Source organism: Protomyctophum bolini (assembly GCF_963924005.1).
Source record: "Protomyctophum bolini genome assembly, chromosome: 10".
In the NCBI taxonomy this organism is placed as follows: domain Eukaryota; kingdom Metazoa; phylum Chordata; class Actinopteri; order Myctophiformes; family Myctophidae; genus Protomyctophum; species Protomyctophum bolini.
In genome coordinates this window covers 37,513,117-37,533,563 of record NC_137871.1, presented here as the reverse complement: position 1 = coordinate 37,533,563, position 20,447 = coordinate 37,513,117, and the positions used below count along the sequence as shown (strand labels likewise).

The following is a 20,447-nucleotide window of genomic DNA, read 5'->3' as shown; positions in this document are numbered from 1 at the left end:
CGTTGCACCGTACGACGGACCAATCGGCCTCATGACCCTCATGACTCATGTGGCCAAGAAAGCAAGGAAGGCCTCGTTGAACCTTTATTGTGAAATAATGACGTTTCCGGTATCTACTGCGTGCCATCGTCATCATTCTTATGTTTCGTCGTACAGCTGATACACACACAACCGGGTAGTACTAGTTACATGAGTCTACTCTAGTAGTAGCATAGCATAGCAGCAAGCTAACCTCACAGAACCGGGTTAAATAATCCCATTTTGCAGGCAATACTACATTATTTATAGTTGTTTGTGGGCGAGGTTAATCCGAGTTTACGGTTTACGCGTAGCCGCCGTGTACATTGTGTTTGTAGCTAGCTAACGCAAGTCGAGAGGGTGTCCTTCTCCGGATGATTGACTGGCTGTGTGCGGCTGAGCAGAGATGGTAGAGAGGAGGGTGGGACACAAACTTCCAAGACCTCGCCCTTAACGTCACTTCATTCCACCAGGCAGCTGCTCTTCTCTCCTAACGGTGTGTGACAGAAGAAGGCACACCGCAACTGAACTGAACCCGGTTCACAGGAGGAAAAAAAGGACAAAACCACCATGTTCAGAAAGAACGGAAAGAAGGACCCCGAGTTGTTTCAGAATGTGTCGGAGGGGCTGAAGAGGCTCTACCGGAACAAACTCTTCCCTCTGGAGGACGCTTATCGATTCCACGACTTCCACTCCCCGGCCCTCGAAGATGCCGACTTCGACAACAAGCCCATGGTGCTGCTGGTGGGCCAGTACTCCACCGGCAAGACCACCTTCATTCGGCACCTAATGGAGCAGGACTTCCCCGGCATGCGGATCGGCCCCGAGCCAACGACGGACTCTTTCATCGCGGTGATGCACGGGGATCAGGAGGGGGTGATCCCAGGCAACGCTCTGGTGGTCGACCCCAAAAAGCCATTCCGCAAGCTGAACGCTTTTGGCAACGCGTTTCTCAACAGGTAAAGCAAAAAAATAAAGTTCCCACGCTGCAGAAGAAATATTTAATACAGTAGGATTAGGAGGCATTAATAGGACAAAACCCAGAGCAATAGAGTAATGAGACATGTATATTGATAGAATAACATGCAATGTTGAATTGTTGATATAATTATTTGCCATTTTGTGTTCAGTAATCAGTACAGACAGTCCTCCTTAGTACCGGTAATTATATTTACACATCACAAAAACTTTCAAGTCCCTTGGCTTCCAGACAGTAAACTACACCTAGGGTCTAGGTCTAGGAGGTGTAGTTTACTCTTTGAAGAAAAGAAGACAAAAAATGTCTCACAATTTCCCCAGGTGTCACTGAGCCAAGTGTGTCATCTGAAGAGAATGTATGTGTTCACTGTCAATAGGTAGGTGGAGGTGCCTGTGAGTGTCTGGCACAGACGGTTAAAAGCAGGTTGTTACTTTCCACAAACACCTTTATGACTGCTATCCTTGCTGGAAGAATGGCCTGCCGTGTTGAGGCAAGCTTTTTGCCCCTGCCAATTTGGAAAGAACATTGAAGTAAACAATCTTGTAGCATGAGCTGTGTACAATCACCTCATCCTAAGCACCTGGCAGAATTATTTCACCCGCTGGCAGATTTATTGGCCTTATATCACACAATCACAGTAGGGCACCTTGGACATAGGAAATGGTTGTGATTAATGCTGCTAGGCAACATCGTGACCTTTTCCTGTCCTCAGATGTTTGTTTCGCACCCCCGGGTGATACAAATGTTGCCACATCTGTGGAAGCCAGCAGGCCACCTCCCTTGTCCGCTTGCCTTTGAGGAGTCCTTATTAAATCTTATCCATAAGGTTTAAAGGTTTTGGTGATTGCCTTTTGTTGTATGTGACATTGCTTCTTTGATGAGAGCGGTTGTAGGCGGCGTTCAGTCATCAGCTCTTACTTGTGTAGATGTTCAGCCAGCTTGTCAGTCAGAGTGAGTCTGTGCACCTCGTGACCTTGAGTCCTTCCGGAGCCCACTGGCTCCGTAGAGCTCTAGAGAATCTTAGAATTATGACGGGGTCACACTGTGTCACTCAGTCACTCTTTGAGTCAGTCTCCCATGACGCAGCATTGGGAAATACACAGGATATTACTTAAGTTAAGAGTCTTGGCGAAAGGCCAATGGTGACTGGACTTTCTTCTCCTCGTTCCAGGGCATGCCCAAAGCTTTAAAGCATCATAGCTTAAGCTTGATTTATACTTGGTTGTGAACTTGCGCATTGTGTCTCACACAGAAAATAGCAGATCTACAAGCTCACAATGTGTTGGCAGCATGTGTTGTGAGGTTGTAGAGATCAGCTATTTCAGTGGTGCGAGACAGCGACACGCAACAACCAAGTAAGTATATGTATGTAAGTAAGTACCGGTATGTGCAGGGCCAGGGACAGTCCTATACTGTAGTACTAGGCTAGTAGGCTATTATATAATTATGACACAGACAGTGCATTATCAGAGGAGCAAGGAGTTTTTATCTATATACGTTCATGCTTGACGCCATGAAGGTTCATGGTCCAGTTTCTTCAATGGGATTATGATGATGACCAACAGCAACTGGTTGTTTATGTATTCATTTCCTGTGGTGATGCTGGGGGATGTAGTGGTATAGTGCCTCTCTCTCCCTTGTGGCCTATGTCGTGACTCGTGTCACCCTTTTCAGGAGGAGTCAGCCAAACAGATGGCTAGATAATGCATGCAAACTAACACATACACCCAATTACTATCTAATTCTGTAGACTGTCATGATCTTAATCTGCCCCAGCAGCTTCAGATTATCAGAAGGGTGATGTGGCATATGGCTGCATCACCCTTCTGATAATCTGAAGCTGAGACAAACGGAACAACACCAATTAACTCTGGATGACACATAGCAATAGAGCGTCGCAGTCCCGCCCCCTCGAGAGACCCGGAAAATAAATCCCTGTTCATTTTCCTCATAGACTTTTCAGAAAGTATTTATTTAAAGACACCAACTCTTGTTGTGACAAATCATGACAATAAACACAATGTTTTTGGCCAAACAAAGAATTAGAAAGTAGAAAAAAACGGCAGGTTACAACACTTTTTTTGTTGTTTTTTGCTTTGTAATTATTTGTTTGGTCTAAAATATTGTTTGTTGTCATGATTTGTCACGACTCGAGTTGGCTTCGTACAACGCTTAAAAGGTCTTTAAATAAATACTTTTTGAAATGTCTATGGGAAAAATGCATTGGGATTCATTTCCTGGGCCTGGCGTCGTCATGAAAGGGGGCGGGACTGCGACGCTGTATAGGGGGGCTTATTAATCATATCATTAATTTGTCAAATTGTCACTATACTGTTTTGATTATCCATTCTCTTCTCATACGCCACAGAGACTGTAAGAGCGCTAAGGTCCCAAAAGGCAGACACAACACACTTAATCCACACAAAAACACACTTTAACACACTTAAAATAGAAAGAAAATGCGCCAAACAACAATATCATCCTATTCAGGAAACTGTCAGATGGCTGTTATGGACACGTTATCTTAGGAGAGAGGATCTTGCCAGCTGAGCAACGGATGACACTGGAATTGGCAATGGCTAGCTATTTGACTAGCTGATTGACTAGGATGATTTTAGGATACGTTTGTGTTAGCTCAAGTGTGACTGTGGACACAGTCTACATTCTACTTTAATCGTGCATGTGTGCACATTATCCTATAATGTGTTGTGCCCACTGCCTACAGTCTTATGCTGGTCTAGTGCCCATGTGGTATGCAATGAGTAAGTTAAGTTGTATTTGTTAGCCTGGCTCCAGCCCCTGAATCTCTAGTCACGGCCATTAAAAACATCACACTCTTGTGAAGTGAGGGCTGCTCTTATCGTCATCAGTCATACATCATCACATTCTGTGCTCCGCCTATCAAATCATCTCAAATTTGATACGCACAAAGCTGGGCATAGATCAATGAAATCATCTCAAATGCGGTACACACAAACACACAAAGCTGGGCATAGGATGAGCTTGCCCCCCTCAATTATTTTTATTTGCGATTCAGGGTCTGGTGACTGTCTATGAAAATCTGGTCAATCAACTCGATGATGTTAAACAACAGCTACTTACTTAAGCGCTGAGAATCAACAAACATGGCTGCCCCCACTGGCCACTGCGATAACTTACCATATCGATCTGGCTAGTAAATCGCCCTATGATAAATAAGGTTTTAGAAACATCATCATCCAACATATTTTACCGTGTTTGATTACATGCTAGTAGCTCTCTTTGACCACGTTTGTTTGGTTAGCAACTGGGTTAGCCACATCTGCTTTGCTACTATTTTGATTGGTTGGTGTGAACCAATCGCCAAAGACTGCCGCTTTGACAATGCCCATCCCAGAAACGTCTGTCGTGGGAAGGGCTTCCAGACTGAAAAACTGAATAATTAAGTGAAATATAGTGAATAGTGAAACGAAATGAAAATTCAGGCTGAGTGCCAGCCTATGTATTGTAGCTCTGTTTATACATTTTTGTTCTGTGTTGCGTATTAACAAGTATTGGAATGTGAATCAAATTGTGACCCATGTATTGTGTCATGACTCATGAGGTCCTTGATGATTGAATCTGAGGGCATATTGTGTGAATTAATCTTTATTCATTGCCAAATACGACTCTGTAATGTGTATTAGCATCAAGATTAATTCACACAATATGCCCTCAGATTCCTTCAGATATTTAGAATTAGTTTTAGCCTGCCTGGAGCGCTAACGCTAAGTGGGTGGTATTTGCACTTTTTGAACAATGTATTGGCAACTATTATGCTCTAGCAGATAATTCAATCCCAAAAGCAGGACTCAATCATGATAGATTTTAAACATACTTTGTTTTGCTTGACTGAACTCAACTATGGACTACAGCCACACAATTCAGAACTCATCCCTAAGTAGTCTATAGACCCCAGAAGGAAGCGGCTAACAACTTGTGTAAATATAGGCTATTGTCCATTGTAGCCCCCCTAGTCAAATTGTTGGACTGAATCATATGGTACCACAGGACTTGTGGTTTTCTTTGAATTCAGCCTCTTTTGTGTCAGAGGCACATAGAGGGTCCAATGGTCACACACTGGACTTACAAGAGCCTATTGTAAATCAGGTCGTCATGCTGGGTAAGGTTAACTTGTGAGTAATACTGTGGTTGCAGGTGTTTGGTCTCTGTACAGCGTATGTGGAGTCCCAATACATAACCACGGTAGACATGAATGACATCACATGAATAGCTGTAGGCTACTAGGCCTACATAGTACTCTACTGTAAGTGGCCTACATAGTACTATACTGCAGGGGTTTTCAACTGATTGTGAACCCTGACTGAGAATCAACCTGGGACCACTGTTGTGTTGGGAGGGGGGATATGGGCATGGAGTGGGGGCTAATTGACCTTCCATATGAAACTCACGATGCTGTTCATTGCAACTTATGTATGAACGAGCAGACATGAGTCACATGACAGTTTGACATTTCCTTATAATGGTGACTCAACCACGAAGTCCCGTACAGTTTCCCTTGAGTTTCTATCTCTTTTCTGTGGTAAGTCTTGATGTCTGACTTTCCAGTAACTGACAACATTGACAAGCCATCATCATACGTCGCGGTCACCAGGTCATTTACTGCAATTGACTATTTCTCATTTACTATTTCTCCACTAGTGGTCGATAAAATAAAATACAAATCTTTCCTACACAATACTTTCCTACATATTAAATGCGTGGTCAGGGACCACATGCAATACCTTCGCGGACCACCAGCGGTCTGTGGACCACCAGTGGTCTACGGACCACCAGTTGAAAACCCATGCTATACTGCATGCAAATTGTGACCACATTTTACATTAGGCTGTTTTTGACTGCGACTCTGTAATTTTCCATTTTCCTTACACAAGGCCAACGGTAGTTAGATTGGCCTCCAAGTATGGTTTGGCTTAGCATCTCCTTGCACATAAAACTAGATAGTGAATAGGGTCGATTCGATCATTTTCTGGTTTGGGGGAGGGGGGGGAACATGCTACATTTTCTGAATTGTATCGGTCCTGGGCCTAGTTATATGATGATGATGGGTCTATAATGCAGCTCTCTAACCATAGTTATTCAGCCTGCAGAATTATCCTTTAACTACCGGACCTTGATAGGTCTGCCACATACCAGAACCAGTAATTTATGAGGAGAGTAAACAGTGCTAGGTCAGGTGATCTCCACATATACAATATAGTACTCGTGTCGTGTGATTGAGAAGCCTGGAGGCTGATTGTTGACTTTATGATGAATGTCCATGTTTTTCCACTAGTTTCAAGTGTATCATCATAGTTCTACTTTGGAGTGAACCCCCCCCCACCGCACACACACATGTTACGCTTTTGCGAGTCTTTGTGGCCCGTCCTGCCCTCCACTCTGTGTGGCAGAGCAGGCTGTGGGCCCCCAGTGTGTTTGTTGTGTGCGCCGACTGCTCTCTGTGAGCCAGTAGCCAGCAAGGCCCGAGTCAGCAGAGTGCAAGTTCCGCTCTGGCCCACACCAGGCCTGCACTGTCCTGATCCGTGCTGTCCCATTCGCAGGCTGTTATTCCAGGACTCTGACACTGCAAATTTTGTTGGATAGGGGCTTACACACACACACACACACACACACACACACACACACACACACACACACACACACACACACTCACAGAAAAAGCAGTATGCAGCAGCGAGTCCACACACGTAAATACACACATCAAGATGTTACAGGAAGCAAACATGTGGAAAAGCGTCGCAGTTGCAATCTCTCTGTCCACGTCCTCAGTGCTAACGCCAGCCAGCCTATTTCCCCTCATCCTAGGAGAGGTTGTGTCTGCGGTGCGAGGGAGGGGTCATAGGACAGAGGGTAGGGTAAAAAAAAAAAAAAACATATGTCAAAGTGGAGCCTGACTTCCAATCACATGACTGTATGACACAGAATGTTCACCCTCTCCAGGATGCAAGCACCCCGGCCCCACAAACGGGGGCGGGTTTCACACTTTCGCCTCACATTATTTCAACAGAATGGGAATTCAGCCAGGAGGAGATTCTCCTGCCCCAGTGCGTTGCAGGAGTCTCTTGTTTCCGAGTATTCTGCTGGAGAGTTCATCACAGGGGTTTCTTTTTTTTCTTCCTTTGCTAGAGGCTGTGTGTGGAAAATGTTGGGCTTGATGGCTGAGTGGAAAACCTTAGCCAAGATTCCGACTGGATATTGTACTCTGAGAGAGACAGAGGGGGGAAATCAACATGTTTTTGTTTTATTTGGCAAGACATTGCAGTAAAATACTATGTATAGGATCACTATATACACGCATGCTCTCAAATGTCTTTGACTTTTTGTTAGTCCTTGGATTTTTTCCCCCTTTCCCTGCATGTGGTATGAGACCTCTGTGTTAGAGGTTGTGGTGTGTGCGTGACTGCGTGTGTGCGCGTGCGTGTACTTGCCCGCCTGCCTGGCTTCCCTGACTGCGGTTTCTGCAGGAATGTAAAGACCGGGTTCTCCATGTCTGACCTTGTGTCTCTAAGTTTATGTTTTGAATATTGGTTCAGAGTGACTGACTGAGCGCTAGAGCGAGGAGGACTCTGAAGCGTGGGCTAACAATCGCCCTCTTTGTCCTCCGTGCGGTACTCCGAAGGGTTCTTTGCAGCCCGCTCATTCTCTCATCATTCATGACATGCGATTTATCTGTGTGTGCGTGTCTCAGCTGGACAATGCCACACCTCCGCTTAGCCTTCTAAAGTTTAAAACCCCAGTGTTCCAGCTGAATGGAAACCATTGTAATTTGGGTGACTTTCATGTTTCCCCATTATTCACTTTGTAACAACGGACAGCAGTGTGACGTCACAGCATGATGTCCCATCGACTACTCTCGTCCATCCCGTTTAAGCACCAACCTAAGGAAAGGCTAGAAATAGCCACTCGAAGTGTTTGACTGAATACTTCAATTAGGCCCTCCACTGGATTGGCCGTGGCTACAGTTGTCTATGCCAATTAAGTAAGTCAAGTGAGTTAGAGAGGCTTATTGTCTGCATCAGCCAGGGGATGCCAATTATGACACAGTGATCACATTCCTATAGTCTTTTTTTTTTTACACATGGGTAACGTACAACAGGCGTACAAGGTTGAGTGTTAATTCAGTTCATGCACAGCCCCCCACCCCCCGTGGAGTTTCAACGGGAAACCCCATTTCCACAACTCACGCGGGACTGAATCTCACAGGAAGCCAGGCAGCGCCCTTTGTGTTCCAGTTGTCTTTTCCAGTGCCGTCATTCGTTCCACTGCAAGCCAACCATCAGTGAGATGCGGGCAGGTCTGTTTAATGACAAGCTTGTGTATCAACATTCTCACCTGACCGGTTCTGTCTCCCTTTCCCCTCCCCACCAGGTTCATGTGTGCCCAGATGCCTAATGCAGTCCTGGAGAGCATCAGTATCATCGATACTCCTGGAATTCTTTCAGGGGAGAAACAGAGGATCAGCAGAGGTATTTATAACACACGCACGCCAACTCTCACTCTTTCTCTCACACACTGGTACACATGCCACACACGCAACCTTTCCTTAGTATTTGTATATACCGGTACCTACTTCTCAAGAATCTGCACACACCTGATCCCATGCCTTTCAGTCAAACGTACAGGGAGGCCCAGAGTAAACATGTTCCACTATGTAAATACAATCTACATATTCTTGTTTTTACGCCCTCTCCCCCCTTCCTCCTTGTCTTCTCTTTTGTTTTGCAATTTTCACTTCTCTGCTATGTTGTCAGCATAATCCGTCCTCTTGGGTCACACACACACCTCTTTCCCTCATATATTTCCCCCCCCCCCCCCTCAGTACCTTTCCCTCTATTTTTGTCTTTCTGGTATTGTCAGGAAATAAATGATTCCAGAGAGAATCATTTATTCACTGAAACGATTCCTTCACTTCCAGGGTCACTTAAGTGTCACTTCAGGGCCTCTGCCATTCAGTGTGCTGCTGACTGCATAACTGCCACATCCTGGGTTTTTTCAGGACATGTGATAGCTTGTCATCTTTCTCTGCCAGACCCCTTCTTTCAACCAGGAATACATTTCCCATCCCCCCTTTATGTTGCAGAGTTTTCCGAATGGCAAGAGAAGGTATCAGAGGAAGTAACAGACTCATGCTTTTTGTACCTGCTCTTTCCTGAATGCTCGCCTCAAAACACACTCGCCCTCGTTTTTTTCCGCCGACCTTGCGCTGACCGCTCAGTGCAGCGGTTCTGTTTTGACTGAGAATAAGGTTAGAAATAAGTTTAGTGTTAGGCATAGTTATACTGGGGTTGGGTTTAGGAATTGGGTTAGCCTTTGGCACTGTTTTACTGAGGTTAAGGTTAGGAATAAGGTTAGTTAACCGTTTAAGCATAGTTTACTTGGGTTACGTTTAGGAATACCAGCCTGAGTAATTCCTCCCGCTGTACCCCCGGGGGCGACTGTGTTCTTTCTACTTTGGGGAGGTTAAGCTGAGTAATACAGAGAAATGTAGCCAAGAACAGTGGTCTGACATAGTCAGTCGATACGCTCTTTATGGACTCCAATTTCTCATAAGCGTCAGAGAGACTGAATTATAAGGTGAAGGAGAATGCAAAGGACATAGCAGGCAGGGATGTGGACAAGAGAAAGTGCATGAGGGATATCTGGCTTAGACCCTGAAATGCCAAAGAAGCGACTGTAAACAGACAAGCGACAGCATGTATAAGTGGCTTCTGATAAGCCACAAAAGGAAGTGTGTGAGTCTGCAGTGTCTTGTGTACGCTGAGGTGACCCTTTCCAGACTTTGAGGCTCAGTAGGAAGAGAAGTAATTTGATGCCAGAGAATACCACATACCTTAGACAATTATGGTTCTATTGATACATACTCTCTCCAATATTAACACACTTACACAGTCTCCACTCTGTCATCTACCGACAGACACACACACACACACACACACACACACACACACACACACACACACGCACACAATATATACAGTAGATGGATACTGTACATGTATACTTTTGGAGTCACTCATCTATGCAGTACACACAGGTTCTCTCACTCTTCCTGTTTCATGCACGTAACACGCACACACTATCTTCATCGCTATTGGTCTGTGTTTCTGTGTAAACACAGATACAGTACTGGACTCCACAGATATACTGTACCTTATGTCTACTATAAACAGGGCTGTCTGGATTGTTCAGCTGATGTATGACGGGCTCGTGTGTGCATGTACAAGGAATGTGCTGGCATGAGGCTGATATCAGACTAGAACATGGTAATGGCATGAGTAAGAGAATTACACCACTTGGAGAATATGATGCCTGGCTGTTGCCACACCTTTTTCCACTGATAAAAGGACGTTGAGACTTATTTCTATTACCACAGTGACAATGGGTTGTATTGTTCGGTGTAGGCTGTTCACAAATATATAATTGAGAGGATCAGCACTAAGTGGCAGCCAATTTCTAATGGTCATGTATTTGGATCGGTCAGATGAAAAAGTTCTACGGGCACATTCCTGGCTCACACGCTCGTGTGCTAGCAGTTGTCAATGTAGTCTTTAGTAAAGCAGGGGCCAGGGTGGGGAGATACCACACTGTAGGGAGAGAGGAGCAGCTGTCATTGTCTGCCCGCACAGGGATGTGTGTTGAAAGCAGCCATTGGACAAGCAGGGAATGTCCTCAGCTGTGTCCCACAGGAATGTTGGACTTTAAAATCCCACTTTTATCCCCATAACATCTCTCTCTCTCTCTCTCTCTCTCTCTCTCTCTCTCTCTCTCTCTCTCTCTCTCTCTCTCTCTCTCTCGGGATTGTTACTGTATTACTCCTGCACAGGTTTCTCTTTCATTAAGACTTGATTCTTCATCTTGCTACTACTCACTTGGTTTCATTTTCACTTTGGACCCTCTCCCACCTTCCTCTTTTTCTACCTCCTCTTTCTCACAGGCACAGACAAAGGCTCAATCTGTTGGAATGCGTGTGCAGCAGATTTGGCACTGATTGTATGGCAGCTTAGATATTTAGACCAATAGCATTCTTCTCAGATCAGATGATACAGACACTAATCAAAACCATAATTCTATCCCTCTCTCCCCAACTCCCGGGTTGGGGAGAGAGGCATGTTAAAATATGTTGTCATTTTCTCACTGTTTCAATTCTTCCTTCAGAATTTGAATAGGTTAGCGATGTTTGTAGAACACCTCATGCAGCATGGGTGTGTCATCTCCTGTTGTAATGCACTTGTGGTGACAGGTGCATTACAAAGGATCTGATAGCTATCACTGATAGCTTTTCAGTCCTCTCTAAACAAGCATTTTGTAGTGAAATCTCTTCCATCTCTCATTCAAATTCCTATGTCCTCCATTTCTACCCTTCATTTCTTTTCACTTAAACCAATTAATCTTAATATAATCTTAATCATGAATCTTAATCTAAGCCAGTTAACCTTAAAGGACAACTTTAGTTTTTTTCAATTAAAGTTCATGTTTTAGGTTGTTATTCGAGAAAGTAAAAGGTGGTAATTGTTTTTTCATTTGCTGCTTTCTTTCGTTTTTGGGATTCTAGCTGTTTTTGACAGGGGGGCGGGGGCATTCGAGCACAGGGCTAAATATGTATTTCTTTACAAAAATGTATAGCGATTTATTTTTTTATTCTTTACTATAGTCCTACTAGACCCCAAGAAATTACATGTGGCCACAAAAGATCACGGGATCTACTGAATGTGTCAAACTGGCATGTTGAGCCTATGACACAGTGTGGCTTCCCACCAGTAGGCTACCTTCACATTCAGTAGATCCTGTGATCTTCTGTGGCCAGATTTCTTGGGGTCTAGTAGGACTATAGTAAATAATAAAAAAAAAAATCGCTATAAAATGTTGTAAAGAAATACATATTTAGCCCTGTGCTCGAATGCCCCTGTCAAAAACAGCTAAAATCCCTAAAACGAAAGAAAGCTGCAAATGAAAAGAAATGAACACTCATCTTTTACTTTCTCTAATAACAACCTAAAACATGAACCTTGGTTGAAAAAAACTAAAGTTGTCCTTTAAGTGAACTGACTTCAACAATTACATTTTTAAACTCCAAATACAGAAGTTAAATGGGTCTAAAGCAGGGGTTTTCAACTGATTGTGAACCAGGGACCACCACCTTGACTAAGGATCAACCTGGGGTCCACTGTTGTGTTGTAATGCAGGGGTTTTCAACAGGTGGTCCGTGGAGGTATTGCATGTGGTCCCTGACCATGCATTTAGTAATGTAGCAAAGTGAAGATTTTGTATTTTCTTCCACGGAACAGTGCATATATATATATATATATATATATATGCACTGTATATATATATATATATATATATATATATATATATATATATATATATATATATATCTTGAGATTCTAACTGCCTTTTCTGTGGAATATTTCTTAACCTCAGACTTCCCAGTAATTCTGATAACATTGACGCACTTCCACGGAACAGTGAGTGCACAGATGTTTAGTGCACTGTTCCGTGGAAGAAAATACAAAATCTTCACTTTGCTACATTACTAAATGCGTGGTCGGGGACCACATGCAATACCTCCACGGACCACCAGTGGTCCACGGACCACCTGTTGAAAACCCCTGGTCTAAAGTAAGCCGCAGCAGAGCTTGATTTATGTAGAAATTGTACAACCAACCGTTTCACAATGAATACATTCCTAACCAATGCCAGTTGCAGTGATGACAGTGAATCAGCGCCATGCTCTACGTTCCATGTTCGGCTATTGGGGTAGAAAACACTAATTGTGCCCCCTTCCCCCCTCTAGGTTATGACTTTGCTGCTGTGTTGGAGTGGTTCGCTGAGCGCGTAGACCGCATCATCCTCCTGTTTGATGCTCACAAGCTGGACATCTCTGACGAGTTCTCTGAGGTCATTCGAGCCTTGAAGAACCATGAAGACAAGATGCGCGTGGTACTCAATAAGGCCGACCAGATCAGCACACAGCAGCTGATGAGGGTCTATGGCGCACTGATGTGGTCCCTGGGAAAAATCATCAACACGCCTGAGGTAGGCACAGCTCTTGGGTTAAAAAGTTTTCTGAGAAATGTCAAATATTTATATAGCAGCATCAACATTTTTAGATTTTTGAATACTGTCTGTACATACTGTACAGAACCCCAAAATGGGTTCCTGGCCTGAGGGGGTAAAACACCAAAAGGGGTTCCAGATTGTGTTAAAGGGAAACCATGACATTTTATCTTTTTTCACACACACAAATGGAGAACTGCACGTTTTCAATCTTCAAGAACGGAAAACATCAGTAGTTTTATATTTTTCATCCTTCATTTTCTCTTACAGCAAGGTTTGGGTAGTATTGTTGACTAAACACAATGACAGTAAAATTTCTCCTACTGTATTCATTTTCACAAAACAACGATGATTGCACAACAGTGATAAAGTTAGCTTGGAAAGGATACACAGTATGTAATGTAACCTCCACATTGACCGGTATTGAACTGGTGTCAATTCTCTACCATGAATACAAGCTTGTGCCTTTTAGAAATCAGTTGTCGGAATAGTTTGTTATATATTCACTTAACAATTTGCACATGGTTGGTGAGGTCACCGGAGGTGTGACAGGGCATTGTCAGCAGTCTGTTCATTCTAAGAAGGAGCTTTTTAGTGCATATGACCTGCTCAAGGGCACAGTGATAAAAGAAGACGGTATGCAATCTACGGTAATAAGAGGGGTCGTCCTGGACCAGATTTTCGATGTGACATGTGTTCAAGTATAGGACATTTGTAAATCGCCCATACTGTATGTGGAGATTGTGGACAATGAAAGTGGCAGTGTTACAGCTTTTAATACCACATTAATTTATATAGATCATGTGAAATCATGTGGCCTGCCATGTCTTATGATTTGTTTGGTTAATGTTTGGACTATGGTGATAATCATAAACCAAACCCAGACTGTAACCTTTGGACGTTCTGGATAATTATTCACTGACATTGGAATAGCAATGTACTGCACACACCCACTCTACACAAGCACAGTGTGCATAAAAGTGCTTGTTATCATTCTGCGTTGATTTATTGTCAACCTGACCATCCTGTGTACATCTCTTGACATCCTGAGCGTCTTTTTTTGGTGCACGTAACTGACGTAAGTAATCTCGTGGCCATTTACAATACATAATGCCTCGCCTGGACTGTGGCGTCAACATGCCTGAGACCCATGTAAAGAATTTCCTTCCCCTGGGGGGGTGTTGACTGTGAACGACCACTTGATAGACAGTATGGGAGTAATCTAACTAACCGTCACTCTTAATTCCAGGTGGTACGTGTGTATATTGGCTCATTCTGGGCCCAGCCGCTATTGGTCCCTGACAACAGGAAGTTGTTTGAAGCAGAGGAGCAAGACCTGTTTCTGGACATCCAATCCCTACCACGCAATGCAGCACTTCGCAAGCTTAATGACCTCATTAAACGGGCGCGCCTCGCCAAGGTTAGTCCTCCTCGCAGCTAACCCCTGTGTTGAATCCGCCCTGAGTCACTTCACTGCATGTCCTCAGCCCTCTCTCCCTTGCCTTTTCTATCTCTCTCACTGTAGCGGTCTGTAATAAAGCATAAAATCCCCCCCAAAAATACAACTTAACCCATTCTGACCGGGAACCCGTTTTGGTGTCGGCATCATGTTATGCTTTAGCTATTGAAAAATAGCAGATCTACAAGCTCATAGCGCGCCACCGAGTGGCGCGCTACGAGCTTGTAGGTCTGCTATTTTTGAAAAATCGAAGAACGACTGACATTTTTAGAATCTGATCTCAGGTCAGAATGGGTTCATCAGACCAGTGTGTGTCCAGTGGAAACCTCGTATGAATCTGATCTCAGGTCAGAATGGGTTAAAAATTAAACTGGACCACAACGACGTGGCTTCATGTGGATCTTGAACTATGACTATGACGTAGATGTGGATCTAAGTCTGTGATGCATAACTTACTTTTTGGGAAAGGTTTCACTTCCTTATAGATAGCTAGGCTCTGAAAGAGTCTATCCATGTCCAGATTGACACCCATTTACTTTGATCTAAAAATGGTTAAATATTTCACAAAGTATAGCAGTGGACCAAAAAGTAGGATTCTATGTTAATCTAGTGACAGTGTGCTAACTCAATTTAGTGCTGATCTGTCCAGGAGTTTGTGAGATTATGTCCAGACAGACGAGACAGAAGATACACGGCTAATTAAATGCCTCAAACTAATTGATGATTGAATGACATTCACTCCTTTCTTGGCCAATTCCTTAACCCATTGATGCCTGAGGCCGAATCTGGGAACGCCTTCTAGGGCCTGACCTAAGGTTTCTGAAAACCTTCAAATTCTGATGATTTTTTTTTTAAATAGTTATGTTGCTACATGTATAGCAATAGCTGATGAGACACAGAGAGCACGGCCGGCATCAAGGGTAGAACAACGTATACGTTGCACCAGGCGTCAATGGGTTAAGACATCCCCAGAAAAATCCCTAGATTATGTTTCTAAATTAGCGAAGTGAATTTTACGTTTGTTTTAGTAACATGGGAATCTTACAATGTGGTTCTCTTCTTCTCTATATATTATGTAAAAGTTGCAGAATCTCTGTTTGAGTCCGTCTGTCCCGGGTGTAACTCTGATCCACAAATATGGATCTATACGTCATAAATTAAATACCTTCTGAGATTTCTGAAGTCATAAACTGGAAGAAGTAGTCTAGAAGAAGTCTTGAGTTACACATTTTGAGAACAGCCATGCTGTTATTAGACCCCGTCTTGTTTATTTCTGTGTGAATGTATCAATGAGAAAGTGTCAGACTATATTGTTTGTGCTGTCCAGGTGCAAGCCTATATCATCACCTCCCTGAAGAAAGAGATGCCCAGTGTGTTTGGGAAGGATACCAAGAAGAAGGAGCTCATCTCCAACCTGGGTGAAATCTACCTGAAGATTGAAAAGGAACACCAGATCTCACCTGGAGACTTCCCCAACATCAACAAGATGCAGGTGAGAGGAAATTGAAACAAGTTGCAGGGGTTTTAAGTAAACTAAAGGGAGTGGTGTTGTGAAATAGATCGTTTTGCAGTCAAAATGAACTTCAACCTTTACACTTGCTCCCCTTTCTGCCCTCTTCTTCCTCCCCTTGCCCCCCTCCAGGGCAGGATGGACATGAGATTTATTTTTCCTGGTGTCAGGAAATCCTGCTCCTTGTGCACTTACTCCCCCTTGGTAGCCAGGCAAGACAGATCTATTTCCATCACCAATTCCTGTTTTTACCTCAAACGCTCCCTTCCCTTTCCCTCATTTTAGGAGCTGCTGAACGGCCAGGACTTCTCCAAGTTCCCACCGCTGAAGCCCAAGCTGCTGGAAGCCGTGGAGGACATGCTGGCCAATGACATTGCCCGCCTTATGTCCTTGGTTCGCCAGGAGGAGGCAGCTATGCCCAGCCAGTCAGTCCAGGGTGGAGCCTTCGCGGGGACCATGAGCGGGCCCTTCGGTCACGGATATGGCGAGGGGGCCAGCGAGGGTATTGACGAGATGGAGTGGGTGGTGGGCCGTGACAAGCCCACATACGATGAGATCTTCTACACTCTCTCTCCCATTAATGGTAAAGTGTCAGGTGCTGCGGCCAAGAAGGAGATGGTGAAGTCCAAGCTCCCCAACACAGTCCTAGGGAAGATCTGGAAGCTGGCTGACGTGGATAAAGACGGCTTCCTCGATGATGAGGAGTTTGCCCTGGCTAACCATCTGATCAAAGTTAAGCTGGAAGGTCATGAGCTTCCTGCCAAGCTGCCTGAACACCTTGTGCCGCCATCCAAGCGTGCAGCGTTGTTGGAGGATGAGTGATCCAGGGCAGAGACGAGCAGCCTGGAGACCAACCGTGTCACAGCCTTGCGCTGTACTTAGGGCAGTGGTTCTGAAACTGGGGTCTGGAGACCCCCTGGGGTCATTCAGGGGGTTCCAGGGTCTCCCCAGTACGAGGAAAAGTTTAATTTCACAATTATTTCACCAGCTAGTAGTTAGCCTAATGACTCAGAGAATCTATATAAATGACTATTCAGATCAATAGATTTTGGTCTCTCCACTGTTATTGTATCTCCCACCTACAGCATAGACGGTTGTAGAATTCTGTACTAAATCTAATATAACAGTGAAAATCTTATGTTATGAGTGTCCCTGCCACAAAATATTTTCAAATGGGGTCCATGGCCTAATGCATATCAATTCAGGGCTTCTCTATCAACTGCACCTAAGCGCCGTGCTAGGCTGGAAAATGCGTACATGAGCCATGAGCATTCTGAGTTAAAATGCTGTCGGTCTCCAGGCTTCCTAACGCACCGCGAGGAGGAATTGCTGTGATCATTTTCACCAGAGATAGACTGGAGGGTCAGAGGATAAGGGAGGGAATGGGTGGGGGGGGGGGGGGGGGTGTTTATGTGTGCATTATGAGAGAATTATGTCATGTGACAAATGAATAGTAGGAGAGGTTTGAGTTGCCAACTGATGGAAGGACAATGCTGGATCATCAGGTGATTCATGTTGGAGTGTCAGTGGTTGCATGATTTGGACATGAATGTGTACATCCTGTGTAAAATATGTCTGATACGTATACAGTCCATATATTATGTTGATCCAAAGAAACATAGCTTTTTTCTTTTCTTTTTTTTTTAATTTGGAGAGGAGAGAAATCCAATCAGCAGTTAGAATTGCTTTATCTATATTTTTGTATTTCCTGACTGTTAACTTTGAGGATGTTTCCAAATGCTTCCCTTTTCATTATTTTGCCAGATAAATAAAAAGGAAATATTTACCATCAGTCCTTTTGTTTTAATTGGTTTTATTTAACCTTTGTATCAATACATTTCATTGACGTGTTTTTCAAATTATTAAGCATTAAGTTTGAATTATCTTTCGAAATTAATCAGACATTGTGACCCAAGCAGACCTTCCACAAATCCACCTGCAATCCTCTATTTGGACTGTAAATCTTCCTCTCCTGTACTTAGAAAACCAAAACACTCAAAGCTTCTCATTTGTTTGAATAAAATATGCTATACTGCCCTCTGTTGGTTGTTGTTCCCAGCCAAGCAGCCATAATCAATGGTGCAAAGTAAGTTTAAGTACAATTATTAGGTATTTTTGCTTTACTAGACTATTCAAGCACTGAGTAGGCTTACATTTACTGTACTGAAGTACAATTGTAGGCTATTTTTCCCCCCTTTCCCCCCACTTTGAAATGTTTTGTAGTTTCTGAGTTATTTAACTTAAACGCCCAATGCATTCTCTATGGCAATAGCACAAACTTTGGCATTAGCAAATTGCGGAGTGTTTAAAAAAAAACGATGGGTTATAGCCCATGTTTTTTGATTTTTTTTTCATTTTTTTCAAATCCTCAAAAATGATGAAAAACGGCGCGCTATAGTATGCCATACCATATAGGCTATAGCCATGTGCTCATGTACCCCCTGTCTATTAGGTCAGAAAAGTAATATTTAAACAGTAAATAAGACATTTTTGGCGAATGCAATGTAGTCTACCGGTATATGTTTTGTGGGAGTGTGCAGGTTTTATTTTGCATAGAGAGATGTGTGGTGGAAGTGTGGTTTGGTCGGAGATAGAGCACGAATGAACGCCCATGTGCTCATGTACCCCCTGTCTATTAGGTCAGAAAAGTAATATTTAAACAGTAAATAAGACATTTTTGGCGAATGCAATGTAGTCTATATGTTTTGTGGGAGTGTGCAGGTTTTATTTTGCATAGAGAGATGTGTGGTGGAAGTGTGGTTTGGTCGGAGATAGAGCACGAATGAACGGCCATGTGCTCATGTACCCCCTGTCTATTAGGGTAGCAGGATGAAAAGGTTTGTCACGAACTGCTGCAGATCCATAATAATCTTCAGACACATGCAGTGTCTGCTGGTGAACACTAGATGGCAGCAAAACGTCGGTTTCCCAGTCTGTCCATGACAAACTACTTTAAACATGTAGTTTCACCTGCTCTCTCTCTCTCTCTCTCTAGAAGTGTATATTTGTCTCTAAATGTTATGAAGTGAACAAGGTAAACAAGTCTAGTGCTTTATTGGTCGTCCACTCACAGTTTGTATTGAGTTGTGCTTGAAATAGTTCTGCAAGCTGTTAATAAACACTTCAATGCCCTCCGCAACTTCATACGCAAGTGCAGCGGTGGGTTTCACGTCTTCAACAACAAGAATGCAGAAGACCCAAAGGCAGGTGGAAGTCCTACTGTCAAAAGTCCAGACCCATGGTGGCTCTAAATGGAGGCGGCCATTACCAGTACCACACGGCCCTGGCCTGTACCCACGGAAAGAGAGGAAGATCAGGGAAACACAGGAGAAAATCCTTGCAGAGAGAGACAATGAGATCAGCCGAGAGGAGAGAAGTCTACGGGAGCGCTACCAGGGTGAAGAGCCTACTAGTTAGGCCTATGTTTGTTAATGTACAAGCCTATGTTTGCACAAAGAGCATAATGTCCCTTTGTATTTCGACGTTTATATAGTAGTATAGTATCTTTTCCCTTTTTGCTTCCTATATCATGAATTCCTGTTCTGTTTTTAACTACATAGATGTGTCTATTTGTACGTCTCTAAATATTTTGATGAATTGAACAATGTGGACCCTGTTGTAAACAAGTGTAATGCTTAATTGGGTCGTCCACTCACAGTTAACAGTCTTTGTATTGAGTTTGTGCTTGAAATGTACTGTAATTCTGTGACAAAAGCACATTATTTATGTCGTTCTACTTTGTTGTTCTGTACGTGTTATTTATTTAAGGAGAAATATTACATGTGAAATGAATGTGATGATAATATTTCCTATTCATGAGGAAAAGGTAACAGGTCTGACACATGGGTGATTGACACGCCACTGGTGTCGTCACCCAAGGTTACTTCAGGAGGAAGTGACACACGGGGAACAGGGGGAATCACAAAGACAGTGTAGGCCTACACGGGGGATGAGGAGCGCCAGGTAGCAGTCAAATCCAAGTATCAAGTTTGATCACGCTATCTGCAGCCCTTACTAGCAACAGGACCGTCGGGGAATTAAGTCATCGCTTAATTGCTGCCGCCGTCGGAGAGTCGGCGTTTGGACTGGAAGCCGGTCGAAGGTTTTCTGCCACTGGAGTTGAACAACCTGTACCTGCATGCCGGTGAGATCGAGCCGAGGGCTTTCTGTTGGATCTATTTATTTACTATAAGGGGTACCCCATTTGTTTTGTTTATTCATTCGGAGCGAGGAGCTCTTTTCTTTGGATAAGGAGTAAGGATTGCTAAGGACTATCGCGGGCGGGCCGCGGTCAATTAAAGAAGAGGACGAGCGCGGACTTTATTTATTTATTCATTTATCTCTTAGTGCGGTCGCGCGCACTTGACTTTGAACGGGGATTGGAT

General features: G+C 43.7%; 1 protein-coding gene across 1 annotated transcript; it reads left to right on the top strand.

Moving 5' to 3' along the window:
- The first annotated feature begins 160 nt into the window (after nt 1-160).
- ehd1a (EH-domain containing 1a) lies at nt 161-17,854 on the top strand. The gene is made up of 6 exons (XM_080773242.1): nt 161-977; nt 8,405-8,502; nt 12,831-13,072; nt 14,343-14,513; nt 15,880-16,044; nt 16,348-17,854. The coding sequence occupies exons 1-6, from the start codon at nt 589-591 to the stop codon at nt 16,882-16,884; spliced, it is 1,602 nt and encodes a 533-aa protein (XP_080629368.1). The 5' UTR covers nt 161-588; the 3' UTR covers nt 16,885-17,854.
- The last annotated feature ends 2,593 nt before the right edge of the window (nt 17,855-20,447 follow it).